The sequence below is a fragment of the Lasioglossum baleicum genome, chromosome 20, assembly GCF_051020765.1.
Source record: "Lasioglossum baleicum chromosome 20, iyLasBale1, whole genome shotgun sequence".
In the NCBI taxonomy this organism is placed as follows: Eukaryota; Metazoa; Arthropoda; class Insecta; order Hymenoptera; family Halictidae; genus Lasioglossum; species Lasioglossum baleicum.
This window is the reverse complement of record NC_134948.1, coordinates 7,222,645-7,242,976: the sequence shown is the minus strand read 5'-3', so window position 1 is coordinate 7,242,976 and position 20,332 is coordinate 7,222,645. Positions and strand designations below refer to the sequence as shown.

The following is a 20,332-nucleotide window of genomic DNA, read 5'->3' as shown; positions in this document are numbered from 1 at the left end:
CTAACACCTAACCTAACCTAACCTAACCTAACCTAACCTAACCTAACCTAACCTAACCTAACCTAACCTAACCTAACCTAACCTAACCTAACCTAACCTAACCTAACCTAACCTAACCTAACCTAACCTAACCTAACCTAACCTAACCTAACCTAACCTAACCTAACCTAACCTAACCTAACCTAACCTAACCTAACCTAACCTAACCTAACCTAACCTCTCAAAAACACTCTCACAACACACTAACGCTAAACTAACCTCTCAAAAACACTCTCACAACACACTAACGCTAAACTAACCTCTCAAAAACACTCTCACAACACACTAACGCTAAACTAACCTCTCAAAAACACTCTCACAACACACTAACGCTAAACTAACCTCTCAAAAACACTCTCACAACACACTAACGCTAAACTAACCTCTCAAAAACACTCTCACAACACACTAACGCTAAACTAACCTCTCAAAAACACTCTCACAACACACTAACGCTAAACTAACCTCTCAAAAACACTCTCACAACACACTAACGCTAAACTAACCTCTCAAAAACACTCTCACAACACACTAACGCTAAACTAACCTCTCAAAAACACTCTCACAACACACTAACGCTAAACTAACCTCTCAAAAACACTCTCACAACACACTAACGCTAAACTAACCTCTCAAAAACACTCTCACAACACACTAACGCTAAACTAACCTCTCAAAAACACTCTCACAACACACTAACGCTAAACTAACCTCTCAAAAACACTCTCACAACACACTAACGCTAAACTAACCTCTCAAAAACACTCTCACAACACACTAACGCTAAACTAACCTCTCAAAAACACTCTCACAACACACTAACGCTAAACTAACCTCTCAAAAACACTCTCACAACACACTAACGCTAAACTAACCTCTCAAAAACACTCTCACAACACACTAACGCTAAACTAACCTCTCAAAAACACTCTCACAACACACTAACGCTAAACTAACCTCTCAAAAACACTCTCACAACACACTAACGCTAAACTAACCTCTCAAAAACACTGTTCACACACACTAATACTCACACTAACCCCTAACTCTAACCCCTGCACAGGTTTTTTGACATGCGCAGGTTTTTTGGAATGCGCATACACAGGTTTTTTGGGATGCGCATGCGCAGGTTTTTTGGAATGCGCATGCGCAGGTTTTTTGGGATGCGCATGCGCAGGTTTTTTGGCATGCGCATGCGCAGGGTTTTTTGGGATGCGCATGCGCAGATTTTTTTGGCATGCGCATGCGCAGGGTTTTTTGGGATGCGCATGCGCAGGTTTTTTGGGATGCGCATGCGCAGGTTTTTTGGGATGCGCATGCGCAGGTTTTTTAGGATGCGCATGCGCAAGTTTTTTTTGGAAGCGCATGCGCAGGTTTTTTTAGGATGCGCATGCGCAGATTTTTTGGCATGCGCATGCACAGGTTTTTTGGCATGCGCATGCGCAGGTTTATTGGCATGCGCCCGAGCAGTTTGTGTTTAAAACAATGCATTCATTCCGCAGGTTAGGTGTGCGAAAACACGTATGAGAGGATGCATTCCGCAGGTTAGGTGAGCGAAAACACGTGTTTTCACTAATATAACCCATAGAATGCATCTCCTAACACGTGTTTTGACAAACCTAACCCATAGAATGCATCCCCTAACACGTGTTTTGACTACAGCACTTTGATCCTAGCCGTGAGGCTGAGAAGCTTATTTTTGAGATGCGCATGCGCAGGTTTCTTGAAATGCGCATGCGCTGGTTTTTTGGGATACGCATGCGCAGGTTTTTTGGAATGCGCATGCGCAGGTTTTGTGGGATGCGCATGCGCAGGTTTTTTGGGAAGCGCATGCGCAGGTTTCTTGAAATGCGCATGCGCAGGTTTTTTGGGATGCGCATGCGCTGGTTTTGTGGGATGCGCATGCGCAGGTTTTTGGGATGCGCATGCGCATGTTTTTGGGATGCGCATGCGCAGGTTTTTTGGAATGCGCATGCGCAGGTTTTTTGATGCGCATGCACAGGTTTCTTGAAATGCGCATGCGCAGGTTTTTTGGGATGCGCATGCGCAGGTTTTTTGAAATGCGCATGCGCAGGTTTTTTGGGATGCGCATGCGCAGGTTTTTTTGGGATCGCACGTGTTTTTACTCGACTAGCCTGCGGGATGCATCCTCTCGCACGTGTTTTTATTCGACTAGCCTGCGGGATGCATCCTCTCGCACGTGTTTTTGCTCGACTAGCCTGCGGGATGCATCCTCTCGCACGTGTCTGTGCTCGACTAGCCTGCGAGATGCATCCTCTCGCACGTGTTAGTACTCGACTAGCCTTCGGGAAGCATCCTCTCGCACGTGTTTTTACTCGACTAGCCTGCGGGATGCATCCTCTCGCACGTGTTTTTACTCGACTAGCCTGCGGGATGCATCCTCTCGCACGTGTTTCTACTCGACTAGCCTGCGTGATGCATCCTCTCGCACGAGTTTTTACTCGACTAGCCTGCGGGGTGCATCCTCTCGCACGTGTTTTTACTCGACTAGCCTGCGGGGTGCATCCTCTCGCACGTGTTTTTACTCGACTAGCCTGCGGGAAGCATCCTCTCGCACGTGTTTTTACTCGACTAGCCTGCGGGGTGCATCCTCTCGCACGTGTTTTTACTCGACTAGCCTGCGTGATGCATCCTCTCGCACGTGTTTTTACTCGACTAGCCTGCGGGAAGCATCCTCTCGCACGTGTTTTTACTCGACTAGCCTGCGGGGTGCATCCTCTCGCACGTGTTTTTACTCGACTAGCCTGCGGGAAGCATCCTCTCGCACGTGTTTTTACTCGACTAGCCTGCGGGATGCATCCTCTCGCACGTGTTTCTACTCGACTAGCCTGCGGTATGCATCCTCTCGCACGTGTTTTTACTCGAGTAGCCTGCGGGAAGCATCCCCTCGCAGGTGTTTTTACTCGACTAGCCTGCGGTATGCATCCTCTCGCACGTGTTTTTACTCGACTAGCCTGCGGGATGCATCCTCTCGCACGTGTTTTTGCTCGACTAGCCTGCGGGATGCATCCTCTCGCACGTGTTTTTACTCGACTAGCCTGCGGGATGCATCCTCTCGCACGTGTTTTTACTCGACTAGCCTGCGGGATGCATCCTCTCGCACGTGTTTTTACTCGACTAGCCTGCGGGAAGCATCCTCTCGCACGTGTTTTTACTCGACTAGCCTGCGGGAAGCATCCTCTCGCACGTGTTTTTACTCGACTAGCCTGCGTGATGCATCCTCTCGCACGTGTTTTTACTCGACTAGTCTGCGGGGTGCATCCTCTCGCACGTGTTTCTACTCGACTAGCCTGCGGTATGCATCCTCTCGCACGTGTTTTTACTCGACTAGCCTGCGGGAAGCATCCTCTCGCACGTGTTTCTACTCGACTAGCCTGCGGTATGCATCCTCTCGCACGTGTTTTTACTCGACTAGCCTGCGGGAAGCATCCCCTCGCACGTGTTTTTACTCGACTAGCCTGCGGTATGCATTCTCTCGCACGTGTTTTTACTCGACTAGCCTGCGGGATGCATCCTCTCGCACGTGTTTTTGCTCGACTAGCCTGCGGGATGCATCCTCTCGCACGTGTTTTTACTCGACTAGCCTGCGGGATGCATCCTCTCGCACGTGTTTTTACTCGACTAGCCTGCGGGATGCATCCTCTCGCACGTGTTTTTACTCGACTAGCCTGCGGGATGCATCCTCTCGCACATGTAAAACGAATTGCGCACGAATTGCACAAATTTTTTTCTCACCTAAAGGAACAATTCTGGGGGGTGCGGTGCATTTAATTCGTTGGTCAAAAATTAAAGAAGCACCCTAATATAGAAGGTACTTTTCCGGCAAGATTGTAGGAGCATGATCTACAAGTGAAAATACGAAAAAAATGTTATATAATATATATATATATGAAGTTTATTTATAAATGCTTTATTACAATATTATAGGCAAATATTAAATGTAGCCTGAATAGGTGCGGAGCAGCAGATTTAAAGCTGAATAATACGAAAGATAGATTGTGTTTACTTTGCCTGTACTTACGAGATATTTCTTAACGTACGAGGATCGTCAACACGGTTTTTTGATTCCTTACAATTCTTTATGCAACAAGTTTGCACCATTTTTCCGAATTTTAATTTTTTCCAGTATCCCCCAATATCAGAGAATTGTATAATTGGCACAGATTGCATCATCTGTAAAATATAATTAAAGAAATCACAAAGTATCGTGTCCATTACTTTTGAACTAACTTTTTATAAACAGAATTTACTTATCTAAAATATTTGAATCAGATTTTAGCATCCAATTGATGATTTTCATCCATCAAAAACGAACATCACCATTTTTTTTCTTGATTTTCGTCTCATACTGTCTTGAAGATTATATATGTACTAATATGTCCTGGACTAGACCGGACCAGCATTTTTGGCGGAAGAAAAGTCACAGCATATCTTACTGACGACACGATGACCTAAAACAATTTTCCAAGAGAATTACTGTACATAATTATTATATTATGTATATAAATATAGTTGGATATAACAATATAATTATTTAAAAATATATTACAAATACACAGGACTCGTTCCAAAACCAAAAATTAGTAAAATGGTAAGTAATACGTGAAACAAGAAAGCATTATTTACTTTTAATGTTGTATAAATAACATTAAATCACTTAAGGATTTCTAAAATAAATTAGATAATACACCATGTGTACTTACAAGTTTTTCAATAATGACAGGTAGCGTCAAAAATCATTTCTGCAACACATAAAATATATCCAAATTTGAAAATTTAATATTTGTTTCGCTCATACTTTTTTTAGGGAGTTATCCGTATATATCTTTTATAATTTATAATATTATAATTTATAACATCTTACACAATAACCTGTAAAACTAACATCACTGAAAAATTCTGATACTATAGACCACGGTGCATTATACAGGTGTGCCGACTTCCCTCCAAATTTCAGCATTACAGAGATGCTAACAAGGAGAACCCCCGCTCTGTCCCTCACGGATTTTGTTCAGACTTTACAGAGTTATACATCTCGTTCCCCTGATTACGAAAATACCCCATTATAGGGGCAGACGCTCAATAGTTTTCGAGATATTTGCAATTAAAGTTTCATAACCGTAAAATATATATAGTTTAGTTCAGACTTTTATCAAGCAATGGTGTGGCGCAACAGCAGCGAGCGGAACTGTTACGCAGCAGGCCCGAGTTCGAATCCCTTCGTGGTAAATTATTTTTTATTGTTTTTTTTCATGAAAAATGCATTTTCAATGTTAAATAAATTTTAAATAAAATATTTTTATTCGCTAAAGGACTAATTGAAAATGATACTTCTTACTTTATAGAAGAAACACTAGATCTATTACTACATATACAAAAGATAATAATTATAAAACAATAATAATATTAAAATAATATATTAAAAAGTAATACATAACAAACAACAAATATAAATATAAATACAAATACCTCTGATTACTATTCATTGCATTTATTCTATTTTGTATTTGTATTTATATTTATATTTGTTGTTTGTTATGTATTACTTTTTAATATATTATTTTAATATTATTATTGTTTTATAATTATTATCTTTTGTATATGTAGTAATAGATCTAGTGTTTCTTCTATAAAGTAAGAAGTATCATTTTCAATTAGTCCTTTAGCGAATAAAAATATTTTATTTAAAATTTATTTAACATTGAAAATGCATTTTTCATGAAAAAAAAACAATAAAAAATAATTTACCACGAAGGGATTCGAACCCGGGCCTGCTGCGTAACAGTTCCGCTCGCTGCTGTTGCGCCACACCATTGTTTGGTAAAAGTCTGAACTAAACTATATATATTTTACGGTTATGAAACTTTAATTGCAAATATCTCGAAAACTATTGAGCGTCTGCCCCTATAATGAGGTATTTTCGTAATCAGGGGAACGAGATCTATAACTCTGTAAAGTCTGAACAAAATCCGTGAGGGACAGAGCGGGGGTTCTCCTTGTAAGTCGGCACACCTGTATAATGCACCGTGCTATAGACATATTATGCATATATAGAAAATATAACTAGGAAATATAACCATAAACTAATCACCCAGCACAACTCGCGATGGTAAACAACAGCTGAATTCTCGTTCTGTGCGCAATCCATTGCAATCCATTTTGTGTCCAATTTTACATGTGCGCAATTCGTATTCTGTGGTGTGCAATCCCGCTGTGCGCCAAACAGCCGTGTGCGCCAAAGAGCTGTGTCCAATTGAGCGTGCGCCAAAGAGTTGTGCGCCGGCGGGAAAAGCGCTCTAGGCGGCAACGAAGAATCGTCAAGAGTTGAAACACTGTTTCATTACAAATATTGCAAATTAAACATTATTTACAAACTTTTTCACAATGAGAATTCATCAAATGCATATCACAGCAAATTACAATGAACTGGCTCAATAAAAAGCAAAACAATGTATAACACATCCACACACATCGTACATCTCGTAACACACATCGAGACGTACAACACACATCGCAACTCGCACAACATACATCGAGATCGTATAACACGAGATATAAGATGTGTGTTACGAGATGTACGATGTGTGTTACGAGATATACGATGTCTGTGATGTGTGTTACGATATATACGATGTGTGTTACGAGATATAAGATGTATGTAGATGAGTAACACACATCGTATATATCGTAACACACATCGAGATCGTATAACACACATCACACACATCGTATATCTCGTAACACACATCGTACATCTCGTAACACACATCAACATCGTATAACATACATCGCATATTGCAGAACATACATCGAGATCATACAACACACATCGCATATCGCATAACATATCACATATCGCAGAACGCGAGGGTCATCTGCCCTTCCTTTGCGCAATCAACGATCGGCTCAGTGGCTAGACTACGACGAAGATTCAAAACACTTACCAAAGCCATAGTTGCACCAAAAGAAGGTCATGGTGATAGTTTGGTGGGCTGTGGCCGGTTTGATTCACCACAGCTTCCTGAATCCTGGTGAAACCATTACAGCTGAAAAGTACCGCCACCAAATCGACGAAATGCACAAGAAACTTCAAGGTTTGTGTCCAGCACTGGTCAGCAGAAATGGTCCTATCCTTCTCCACGACAACGCCCGGCCGACCCTTCAAAAGTTGAACGAATTAGGCTACGAAACTATCTCATCCACCATACTCACCAGATCTCTCGCCCACCGATTACCACTTTTTTAAGCATCTCGACAACTTCTTGCATGAGAAATGCTTCAAATCCCAGAGAGATGCTGAAACGGCATTCAACGAGTTTGTCACCTCCAGGCTCCAGAATTTTATTCGACCGGAATAATAAAATTCTCCAACCTAATACATTGAAACCGTATATTTTTGTTTACAACTGTTTACAACGTGCACCAAAATACTGTCATCAATTCCATCTGGCGGACTGTTTGAAAATTACTCTTACAAGTAGTGACATCTTTATTTTGTGTTACAGTACTAAATTCGTGCTAACAGTTCTCCTATTAGAGTGGCGATACTGGGCGATACCCTGTGGTTCGTACGACCGTTCTGGTGGTGAGCGCCACTGGCGGAAACTCATGTCGCGCGAAGATATTTTGCTTTCTGGTTCGAAAAAAACGTCGACCATGCAAACTTCACAGGGGGGTTTCTCAAGATAAAAGTCTGCTCTTTCGCGTGGTATAGTTCAATTTTTCGCTGGACCCTTATTTTTTGAGATAGATTCGAAAATATTCGCAAAAATTGGTGCAAAAGTGGTGCATCTCCGTCTTTAATCATTCTTTAAACATGTTTAAACAATCATAATGTATTAATATTGGATATCACTATATTCGGGAAAGTCTACAGAATCTTTTGCTGTAAAGAACAATTCAATATCTTTTATAATAACATCGCAATATTTGTTTAAAGTTGAAAGATATGTCTTTTTTTAAAACTCCATTTTCTCAAAAACTGGACGTAGAAGGAAAAAAATTAAAACCAGATTCGGAATCAGCGCGGAAAACTCTACAAGAATCGCATAGTGCGAATCGAAATACTTTTTGGCTGTTGGACAGTGTAATTTGTATCGCGCATCGACATGTTACGTAACGGGTTTAATAAACAAATTATTATCACGATGTCAACAATTTTCGTATACAATACAGATTACTAAACGGTCTCTGGGGAAAATATGTTTTCGAATTATTATTACCCATTTTAAACAGTCCATCATAAACATTTGAAATTATCATACCCTGTTAGTATCAGCACACATATTCGAATACAATTTGATAAGGTGTTCTTATTCCGAATAAATGAGATTCGCATAAATTATGAGCAATGCTTATTTATTTTGGCAAAATTGTTCAAAATTTTACTCGATATCGGCGGTCTCTGTGCTGACATTTCGCTTGATTAAGTGCGTCATCTTTGGAGGGTAACGAATTTTGTTACCGATGTACATAAGCGCGCGAAATTTAAATCTTGATTTGAATATTGTATAGTAAAGGAGAAGTAGAAAAAATTCTATATTAGTTTTTAAATAATATCAATCGAATTTAAAATTATAAATAAAAGAAATTAGCCGATGAACGTATTCTTTCATGTATACATCCGTATACATGAACGTATTCTTTCATGTATATATTTGTATACGTATACAAATAAAAAAAAAACAGTAATATAAAAATAATAAAGAATCTTTTAACCTCAATTCTGTAGTGTCGTCGATCTTCAACAAAAAGTCAGGACTCTAATTTATCAGTTTCGTGAGTTCGAACGATCTATTGAATACAAATTTTGTTATTGCAAATTAGGTTATGCCAACGCAAACGACACTAATAGACGACAACCAACGACAACTGACTGAGATAAGGCCTCTTGTTATTACCATCGTAATAAAGACGTTCATTTTTATGGTTTCTAACGTTTCATCAGCGCGTACACGTACGGTCGGCAAAAAAATCAAATAATCATTCATTAATTCAAGGTAGACGACTCAAAGTTTTTGCTCGGTTCTTTTCTCATCGTTTGTCCCGAGTCATACAAAAAGCAAAGGAATACAAGACAAAAAAATTCGAGGTACATATTCGCGTTGCATGAATAGTCATGCGGTCGGTCGCATGAAAAGAAATCTGCAAAATACACAAACGGCTCCGAACAATCGGCGCTTGTATCCTAAGGTTATCCCTTTCGATCCGGGGTTGACATAACCTTAAAAATGCAAATATTGCGCATAAACAAAAACATACACGCGAACACGATTTCAATATTAAACCTGTCAATTGATGTTCGCATATATGACGCATGTGGTGCTCGAACTGTACAGTGTGCGTTCAATAAATGCACGCTGGCGAGCGTTACTCACACGAGTGTCGATCGTGTATATATGGATATATAAATAGAAATGTACATATATACGATAAATAAAAGTGTTGTTTCACACAGCTGTACGAAATCAAGAGCATGTCGATCACCGAAGATCACCGATGATGGTCGGTGTAGCAGTAGCGCAATTGCTTTCCAGCAGATCGGACTTAGCTGTCGCGAGCCGTGAGTGCGCATGCGTATCCAGCGCCGCGTGTACCACGCTTGCGCGTGACTGTGTTCTATATATATATATGCTTCGGAGTTTACGATCGTCTGCGCGTGCGCGCGACGACATTCGTGGCGCTAAAAATGGGAGAATTCAAACGATGAAACGAAAAATCAGCGAATTCCGAGTAAGAACAACAAATATTCAGAAAATTTCTTTCACGATACTTTCAGCTGTGACAGAATACCATTATACAACAAAAGTTAAACAAAATACATCACTTTCTGACGCAATTTTACTTCACATTCAAAATTTATGGCATATATTTACTGAAATAATGGAAAATTGTTCGAAAAAGAAAATTGTATATAAGAATGATATCAGTGACAAAATTTTTGCATATATTTTCGTGGAAAAGATATTATTTTTTAAGTGAATTCATTTTTAGTTTTTTTTCTGTCAGTAAGGTAATTAGTTTTTCCTTCAAAAATTGCTAACTGCACGCACGTGGTCTTGTAAGGCAGTATTAAAGGGTTGAATAAATTTTAGTAGATTATATTATGGGTTATAAAACTATTGATGTCCATGCATATGAGGGGACGAATAATCTACAGCGTCGAATCATTATGTTTATGAATGATTTCGACGTTATGCAAGAGTTATCATTTTTTGTGGAATATTAAGCGTCTGACTCATGTATGTGTGCGATTGCGTGCGCTAAATTTATTGCTTTTCTTTCGAGTTTTCTCCTATCCTCTTTTACTATAATCTTAATTTGATCTTACGTCATCAGGCGAGAACATTAAAAGTTTATAGGCAATTAATGAAATGTAACTGGTTATGTATTAGATGTAATACAAATTTCTATTTATATCATTCTTATTCAATTTTCAATTTTCAAAATTTCAAGTTTTATCAAAAATCTTCGAGGTTAATAAATTATTCAAAACTAATCCTTAATTGATGAAATGAAGTCTTTTCTATGTCTCGTTATCTTTAACATATTTTTTTGCAATTTTCTGCCCGTTATCATTCGGAAACCAGAAGCTTATCATTGCGAGATTGTGATTCGGATACGTGAATTCGGGCTGATTGTTATCGATTGTTATCCTCAATCTCGATCGAGAAATTCGTTGTACATATCAGACAGTACTCGACACATAACATAATTATCGATAGGTTTGCGAGCCGTAATCATGATGATACAAATACGAACGATAAATTTTTAATTAAACATATGTTTGATGCGGAATGGGAGGTGTATTTGATGAACAATTTGGGTGCATTTTTGGTGCATCCGTCTGCATTGAATTTTAAAGTCTTTTATACCTCAAAATGAACAATAAATTGTACTTTTTTTTGTATATCTGCAAACATAAAGATTATTTTAAAAATTAATTTACAGAGATTAGTAAATTAATTATGGAATAATTTAGAAGAATTATTAGTTTTAACTTATTAAAAACATATTGAATTAAATCGCGAATTAAGATGAGCTCCCACAATTTTATCATTGAAAAAACATTGAAATATACAATTTAATGATCTCGGATGATAATCGAGTAGACGAAAAAACATTTTCTGTCATTCTGACCATTCGTTTGAACATTCTGTGCCAGATAACGAACTGTCCCCACTCACGGTTCAAGATGGCGGTTGCCTAATCTCCGCCGAGGAAAAAAGACGAAACGAAATTCGGCGGGAGACGCTGCGACGATAACAGACAAGCGAAAAGAGAGGAAAAAAGGAGAAGAACGAGATATATTTCCGAAATATTTGTTGCTCGATCCGTGGCTCGATGGTGAATCGTGTTTCGTGTGGATCGTGTCGTGGATCTAGTGCGCAAGCGCGCAGACGGAAGTCGTCATCGGCGACCTTGAAATGGAGGAACGGCCGAAGAACACGGAAGGACCAGTGGTCATTTCCTCTTCCACTACGGTGGACGGTGAGTGACATTCATTGATGATTTCTCTAATTTTTTTCATTCTTCCACGTCTTATAATACTGTACACTATTTTTTAGTTAACACATAATACATTTTTAGTCGTTTTTCAAATTTTTTAATCGCTTCTCCGCTTTCTCTATTTGCCATGTATGGTCTGGACGATTGCTATGGACATACATTAACAAATTTGCAGATGAAAATTGTTAATTTATTTTTAAAAAATTTACTTTGCATAAAGGTGCGCAATCATAACACACAGAAAATATTAAAAAACGAACGTAGTTACCAGTAGCGCGTTATAACTAGTTGGGGCCTTGAGAAAAGTAGAATTTCGGGGCCCCTAAACCCAGCCAAATAACTTTATGAGAAAAACGTAGAATTTGGAGTTTGGATCTTGGTTTGGGTTCGGGGCCTCTTTTTGCTTGGGGCCTCGAGCATTTGCCCAAGTTGCCCATAGGATAACGCGCCACTGGTAGTTACCGTGGTTAGAATTAGCGAATTTCACAAACCGCGTGAGACCAGTAACCTAGTAAGAATCTAGTGAATTACGCTATACCCTAGACGCGCGCGCGAAGAAGTCAACACTTTGTTGACAGAGCTCGGTCACATTCGGCGACCAAAAGATTTCCTACGTCGTATCTCTGGCGGTCCAGTCCTCCGGGCTTATTGCGGTTTATTAATAGGTATTAACGAATTCTGTTAATTACGAAAGTGTACGCGGTGCGAAATTGATAGGTTACGCAACTCGGTAGAAGAGGAGAAAGAGAGAGGACACGGATATAGTATCTATACGTGTGTGTATTTGTGCAGCGTGTCTGCGCTTGTCTAACTTGTCTTCCTGCTGGCGAGTGTCCCGCAAAAATCCAGGGCGAAACGGAGCGAGTCTCGAGACGATAAGCCTCTTCTTCTTTCTAGAGATTCTTCTTCCTCCAACGTCTCCACTCCTCTTCTTCAGATAACCCTCGTCGACCCTCGTCTGCGCAGCAATCGAACCGCCTCCACTCGCAGATCACCCTCGTTTTCCTTGTAGGTGTCTTTACATACTGTAGGGGTTGCATATTCTCTTAAAAAATTCAGACAATTCGTATTATTATTTAGAATTTATCTATTGATACCTCAATTGTTCCTTGAGACCACTTTAAACTATGAGGAGTCCAAAAGTTCGATCGAAATGAAACAGGATATTCAATTAGGTGTATCGGTTAGACATATTTATCGATATATTTTCTTTTCAATTGTCTGTTTTTTAAAATTGTCGTCAACATATTTCGGACGTTTTCAAACGCGACACAATTCGCATGAACCACCATCGGTTCGGATAGCAGAGGTTCCACAAATTGTGCCATGCTTCGGCTCGTTTTAATCAGAAAAATGTCACGGATATATTGATAAATGTTTCATAAAGATATCATTAGGGGCAAACAAGTTTTATTCGCCGAATGATCGGTGGATTTCGATGCGCCAAGTTTGAGGAGTAATAGGGGAAACTTTCCAGCTCAAGGAATAGGCGGGCTTCTTGGTTATTTATGCCAAATGTGGCCATGAGTTGTTGTGCAACAGTAGTATCACTTCGCGTGACTTCTTATAAAGACTCCCCAATTTATGCAGGCGATTAGATTTAGTTTGTTGGGTGATAATCGGTTGTTTGGTGAGCTCCTTTTATGCTCGAGAAGGGTACTTTTGTTCATTGGCGTTCGTAAGCAAAAATTGTAGCATTCGAGAGTCGACTCGTGCCAAAATAACAGAACGAAATCGGCGAGAAGGTCACCTGATGCGCTCCTTTTGAGACGCTCTGTACCAGCACCATAGAATGAGTATAGAACAAAGTATCGTAATAATAATTATAATTAATCTCGTCGAAATGGACGTCGATAAGGTTCATAAAAAGAAGATGGTCGCTTTCGAGTTTGAATGCGATCGAACCAAGGCTCGTTACAGTTTATGGAAAACGATCATTCTCAGTGTGCCGTGACAGTGGTCACATAAAGCCTGCCAGATAAGATTGGATCTCGCGTTTTCCGTCAAGTCATCGATAATAATATTTATATAATGGGAAGATCCCGAAGATTTCGATAAAACGCCCATCGTTTCACGTGTCCACCTATCGTTATGTAATCCTTGTCCCCAGAAACATTTAAATCCGTCGTACGGATGCATTCTGTACGGTGTAACGCCGTAAAACGTCTCGTTACACCCGATTCGAAACAGTTCTGGCGCGCATTGTACGTGCATGATCCCCAACGTGTACGCGTGTCGATGATGAAATGAAGAAAAATGATGAGAGATGCCTCGAGGACGCTGGATACTATTCGAAAGTCGAAGATGATCAACCAAGTGTCTTTTCATCTGTTGAGACCACGTGCAACAGATTATGTTGCAATAATTATTATGCTACGCCTCTTCGCGCTTTCTCAACATGTCGTGAAAAAAAATGATTTCAGATGAATTAGAAATTTTCAGCAATTTTGTAGGATTTTGTTAATTTTATGAAATTTCTACTCGTGAAAGTGACGAAATAATTTGATAATTTAAATAATTATTATACAAACTTCTTGTATTTTTTTTTCATTGTTGCTGTAGAGTATCTATCATCGTTAAGGGATCAAGCCGTAAATGTTTGTACAGCCATAAAGCCATTAGTTAACGCTGGCGGTATTATCGATTACAATCAATTATAAAGTACTATTGGCCAAGATAAACTCGAAGAAATGGCACACGTATTTTCAAAGTAAACATTCATCGAGTAAGAATATTTATCAATCTATGAAATGTATTTATATTAACAATTGCGAAATAATTCTTATCGATTTAGTCTGATTTAAATGCTTCTGGTGATAAACTGCATACATATAGCTAAGGAAATTCGAATTTGCGTTTCGGCCCTAAAAAAGATTCCGGAGATGGCGGATATGCTTCGCCTTGAAATTGATTAGGAGTTTATCAACACTCTAATCCTTCTTATCTGGCGTTATCAGCGGCTACAAAACGAACGCCTTGCACTCTCGCAACATTGTCAGTCCTTCGGATCAACCGGTATTTTTGTAAACCGAATACGCCATTTTGTAATGACCGATAAACACCAAAACGATAAAATGTTTACAACATATGGCGAAACAGGTGCACCGCTGCTTCGCATAAAAATCCGCGAAACAAATTTTTGCTACCCCTAGAACCCATCAAACAACAAAATGTATTTGCAACACAACCAACTGTTGAAATCCTCCGAGGATTCAACCGATTTTTACTAAGCAGATCCTTTCTGGGAAGCTCCAAACAACAAAAATCTTAAAACCCATAAGATCAATTTTTGGAAACCATTTCACGAACGAAATTTCAATAATTTTTAGTAAATTGCAACATTTTACTTATCAACAATCCTGCAAACAACAAAATTCATTTTTAGAGATCCTTCAAGGATCAAAATTTCATCCTTTCATAACACATGATTTTTACAAACCAAGTTCCTGCGGGAATCCTTCACACAGTTTTCATTTATTTAAAAATCTCTGGAGTCAATTTTCAAGGAGGCGAAGATTCGCAGATCTCTTTAAGCAAAATTTCAACCATTTTTTCGTGAGACGTGTTTGCAAATTAATTAACAGTGACGAATGTCCGTCTTCCATGTTACCATGTTACGCGAACAGAGATTCATCCTGAATTCTTATGAGTGCCTATTGAGCGCACGTTACAAGATGAATACTAAGAATCACTCTTTCACGTCGAGTGCTCATCTTATTCTAAAACTGGACAGTTTCTTTAGTGCTCCATCGATTTCTGTGTTCACCGGCAAAATTAGAAAATCTATTCAACGCGGTCGAACAGTGAGAGACGTTCACAGTTTTGTACGTTTCGTGAGCTTGCTTCGCTCTCTACTCTGTGGAGCGAAGACATTTTTACATTAAATGGTAGTGTACCATTATTTTATTAAAAATAGGCGATTCGTACATTTTTGATAATAAACTGCAAGTATTTATATGGACGCATAATAATTTCAAGTTTAGCGGTGCGCCGCCATGTTGATACACTGTTAACGATAAAATACAAGTGACGGTGTGCCGCAATTTCAAAGTCCTTACGCTTCTTCCTTAAGAAAATAAAGTCTATACTATATTTAGCTGTTATCGAATTTTTCCAACAGGCTATTTCCTACAAAGTCTATTTCCTACAGCATTCATGTTCAAAAATATTCTGTCAACATTTGAATCATTCTGTCAATCACCCTTATCGGCGACGTGAAGTGAAACTTTAACTGAAGTCGCTCACCGACATCAATCACAGACTTATGTTTGCTGTTTCCATAAAATACATACTACAATTGATTTTGCATTTCTTTTTTGCATTTCTATTGAGCAGGAATGTTTTCTTCTAGAAAATTGAACTCTATTAAACTGTTTTTATTATTTTGTTTAATATATTCCTAATTTGAACGTCTGAAACACTGTTATTATTTAAATTGATATTATATATGGATAATTATTATTATGCAGAAATAATGGCGATATATTTGATAACAGGAAGTTACCGTAATTTTTTCAGACATCACCTTGTGCTTTTTACTGCGCAAAGTCACTTCAAATTATAGCTTGGACAGTTGCGATAAAAAATATTGTATGTAAACCAAAACAAAAACCAATTACTTATTTATTTATTCAGGGTGATGCAACTTCTGTATAAGAGGATCGAAATTATACAAGTATTGTAATTAGGCTGCATATTTTTATGCAAAACACAAAATTGTGTGACATTGTTATTCCTCTCCCCGTAGCAGACCCTTAAAACAATTTAAGCTCGAACGTCATGTGTCCCTAAGTTGTAAAAATATTTTTCATCAAAATTATTAGATCACAATATCAAATAAGTTCATATTTACAACATACAACATATATCCACTAAAGCAGATCATCATTCCAATAGTATTTTTAATAAAAAATAATGAAAATAATAGGACCTGAACTTAGGGGGTGTGCAAAATAAAAATTCTGCGGTTGAAAAATTTCCAACCTGGCAATCGCTACAGTTGTGTCTGTGGCAGGAAGGAGTGTGCGTAGACTGTCGACGCAGTGCTTTTCGATTATTATCGTTCACATAATCTTCCTATCGAGCCGATATGTGTCATCAATTTTCGTGATAGCGTTCGTCGGGGATAGAGTCAACCTTGACTCACCGAAATCGGTTGCTTCCCTAACCAAAGACTGACGACACACCGTAAACAATCAACAAGTCTTCGTTGTTTACCGTGGATTGTTCCCCCGATTTCAACGGGGACGTAATCTCGACGACAGTCTCCGAAAATTTGTGTTTTCTGAGTCATTGCCCAGGATGCATCCGTAGTCAGGATGTCGTGACAAAATTCAATCACCCAGATACCAGTTCCTTTCGTTTCCACCGAGACAATTTATCCACAATTTATTATCCATTCCCATCAATTTATCAAGGTCATTTGATGACTCCATATATTTATTTATGCTTTTTCTTCGACAATTCACTATTACTTATTTGTATCTTCCTCGAATTAATGTTCCTTAATTGATTTCAAGTATTCGCGATAATGTTTTTTCTTTAACAGTTAACAATGATTACGCATTTAGAACGTAATTGTTTGTAATCGGTCGAGATTATATCGGTTAATTATCGATGGCCGTTATCAGTACGTATTATCGATGACGATCGAAAAATTGCAAAAAAAGAGATAACAAAGTATCGATATATATACTCTTACTGCAGGTTATTAATTAAGTCCTCCTGTTGTTGTTCAGACAATCAACACTGGAACGTGCGTATTTTTATGTTTTCACAATGCAGCGCTCGTGTTCTACTGTATATGCAAAATCATCCAAAAAATTGAATTTATCTAAAATATTACGAAGAAGAAATGTATTTTACGTTTGTTTACTTTTGGTCACAGAAAATTCGCACAGATAAACATTAAAAATGGAAAAATTTGTAGCAGTGGGCGTGACATGGTGACGTGGGCGTGGCTTAATGCAGTGGTGGGGGTAGCCGCCGGGTATTCTCGAGAAGCTAACCAATACAGGAGCTACTACAGCGCAGCGTCTGTAATTGTTTTATATACAGGGTGTCCCAAAATTCCTGAACATCCCGGAAATGGTAGGTTCCTGAGACCATTTGAAGCGATATTTTCGTTTGCAAAAATGTTATCCGCGGCTTTGTTTAGGAGTTATTAACGAAAAACACGGACCAATCAGAGCGCGACCTAGACGCGAGTTGGCACAGTCGGCCAATCGACAGTTGGCGCGCTGGGCCGACTATGCCAACTCGCGTCTAGGTCGCGCTCTGATTGGTCCGTGTTTTTCGTTAATAACTCCTAAACAAAGCCGCGGGTAACATTTTTGCAAACGAAAATATCGCTTCAAATGGTCTCAGGAACCTCCCATTTCCGGGATGTTCAGGAATTTTGGGACACCCTGTATAATCGAATGAATAATAAACGACATCACGAGTATTTATCATTTAATATTCGAACTTCATAATATTTACAATTATTATAAAAATATAAATTAGTCTAGACATATCGTCTGTCTAGAAAAATAGCTTCCTCGATTCTTCGAATTGAATTGCAACGAGTCACAACATAAACTAATCGCGGACAGCTCGGGTAAAAATTTATTTTTAATTTGGCAGGCTGGAAAAGAGTCTCGAGTGGGGGGAAAAAAGAGAGCAATCCGGAGCATGTGAAGCTTCCAATTGACAAATCGCGGCACGTTTCAACCGCATGGCGAACTGAAGGTTGCTTACAATAAAGTTTATAAACGAAGGGGTCAGGTTTGATAACCCCGAAGAATGCCCATCCTATCGATTGTCCAGACGTTCTCCGACATTACGCCCAATTAGACACGCATGCACCTTTTATCAGAATGAAACTAATAAATCACAATCTACCATTGATCGAATAATAAAGAGCATTTTTCGCTTGCGGGCCGATTTTCAAAAGTGTCCGCTTTTTGTTCAAACCGAAATGGAAGTGTAACGAGTATAATTTATGCGAAAAATTATACAGCTCTTAACGACTGTCCATTGTGCATTATTATCTACTGTGCCGATGCTACTTCGTGCATTATTGCTATCTACAACGTTGATGTTACTTTGTCACGGCAATGTGAAATATGCATATTCTTGGTTAAACGCTTCGCCGTGATCCAATTTTACTTCGAACCGTTTATCGTCGATTGAATTTTTTAGGAAGCAGATAGACGAATTTTCAGAATTTTTCTGATTGCTACAATTAAGAGACTCGTTATAAAAAAAAAATACAAGGAACGTTCTTCACCTTCCATTTTAACAAAGAAAAATTTTATTTCCGTCGAAAACAATGAAACAGGATTGCAAAACAATTATAGAATTGCTACTACGTGTGAACAGCCTAAAGAATATTTTTAAACTCCACAGAAGAGGGAATCGCTATAAATACAATATGCAATACAGGAACGTTCTTCGGCGTTCATTTGAATAGTTGAAGTTAAAAGGGAATACTAAATTGTTGTTTCACATAATATATGAATTGCATAAACGAGAATAATGGTTACTGTTTTTTATTTTTCTTCGGGCCCGTTGCATTTCTATGTCGCGCGTGCTGTTCCCCACCACTCGCTGCTTCGTCTCCCCGCCAATCGGACGCCGCGTTCCACCACCATTGGTAGACACGCGGCAAGCTTGAAACGTGGAGAACAACCAAGCGTTCAGTAGTTCAGTCGTTCAGCGACCTCCGCGCGCGATGGTTGCACAATTGGTTGATTCCTATCGTTTCGAAGCGGGCGCTCGGGTACAGTGACAGAAGCATGACAGCTACGTGAATAGGTATTGTCTTGTGCCTGTGTTTGGCTCTCGTGCACGAGCGGGCATCGTTCCACGAGACGAGATACACACACACACTATTCAAACGAGAACGAGAATAAGCTGAGTGAACGAGATGAGGTTCGACGATCAGCTTTTCGAAGTACTCGGTGAGTTCTGTATGTTTCGTTCATTTCGTTTAAGGATGTTCTGGAGGTATACAAAACCGCAACAAAATTTTTGAAAATTTGACAAGATATAATTCTTACTAAATTAATGCAATTACCAAAGTTTGGGTTCGATTCACTGCACCGTTTAAGAATTATAGCAACTTAAAGTTCGCAGATTTTAACACGTCTTCTTATGGAGAATTCATGAAATTTCACTTGAAACCCTATTTAAACCTTGAAAAAACGCAACTAGAAACTCCAGTTTTTTTTATATGTAGTAAAAATGATGTAATTAATTATGTTCAAAATTTATTAGGATTCTCTAAACAGTTACAGAGCAAAAAAATTATAAACTGTTACAAAACGTCAAATTTATCGTGTTGTCTCTCACTAGCATGGAAACGCGATAAGGGTAGACCACTGAATATGGCTACAGAGGGTACAGTATTCGCAAAAGTTTAATGCAAACTATACTCATGAATGGGGCTTTCATTGCCATGTATTGATGGATTTCGAATTTCATGTATTTATGTCTCCCATTGTACCTCCAGAGCATCCTTAAACATTCGATCACGACAATTGTTATTATTGTCATCCGAATTATTTGGTATTGTTCGTTGTATGTATTCGATTTTTGTGTTACGTAAAGAGAATGTTTCTGTGCGGAAAGATGCTTCGGTTAGGACTGGTTATATGTATGTACTTATACTGGTTAAACATGATTGTTTATGTTCGGGATTGATTTTTATGTAGAGCGTTACGTAACCTTGTATTTCACTTTTATACAGAGTTCATATGATCGGGGTGGTTTTTTGTATAAA

At 38.8% G+C, this 20,332-nt stretch overlaps 1 protein-coding gene and 1 long non-coding RNA gene across 4 annotated transcripts in view; one reads left to right on the top strand and one right to left on the bottom strand.

The window, feature by feature from the left end:
- Nucleotides 1-3,561: 3,561 nt before the first annotated feature.
- Nucleotides 3,562-7,530, bottom strand: LOC143218672 (uncharacterized). The gene is made up of 4 exons (XR_013011138.1): nt 7,005-7,530; nt 6,152-6,392; nt 4,764-4,802; nt 3,562-4,511 (listed from the first exon to the last, which is right to left on the bottom strand). It is a non-coding gene; the product is annotated as an uncharacterized LOC143218672 (long non-coding RNA).
- A 1,972-nt stretch (nt 7,531-9,502) lies between these two features.
- Hnf4 (Hepatocyte nuclear factor 4) overlaps nt 9,503-20,332 on the top strand; it is a 41,555-nt gene continuing 30,725 nt past the window's right edge. The window contains exons 1-2 of one of the 3 annotated variants that reach the window (XM_076444276.1): nt 9,503-9,792; nt 11,225-11,550. In XM_076444276.1, the coding sequence (XP_076300391.1) occupies nt 11,487-11,550 (64 nt within the window). In that variant the 5' untranslated portion in view covers nt 9,503-9,792; nt 11,225-11,486. Of the gene's footprint in view, nt 9,793-11,224; nt 11,551-19,237; nt 19,512-20,332 lie in introns of those variants that run through there. The other 2 variants (XM_076444277.1, XM_076444278.1) reach the window with 2 other exon arrangements.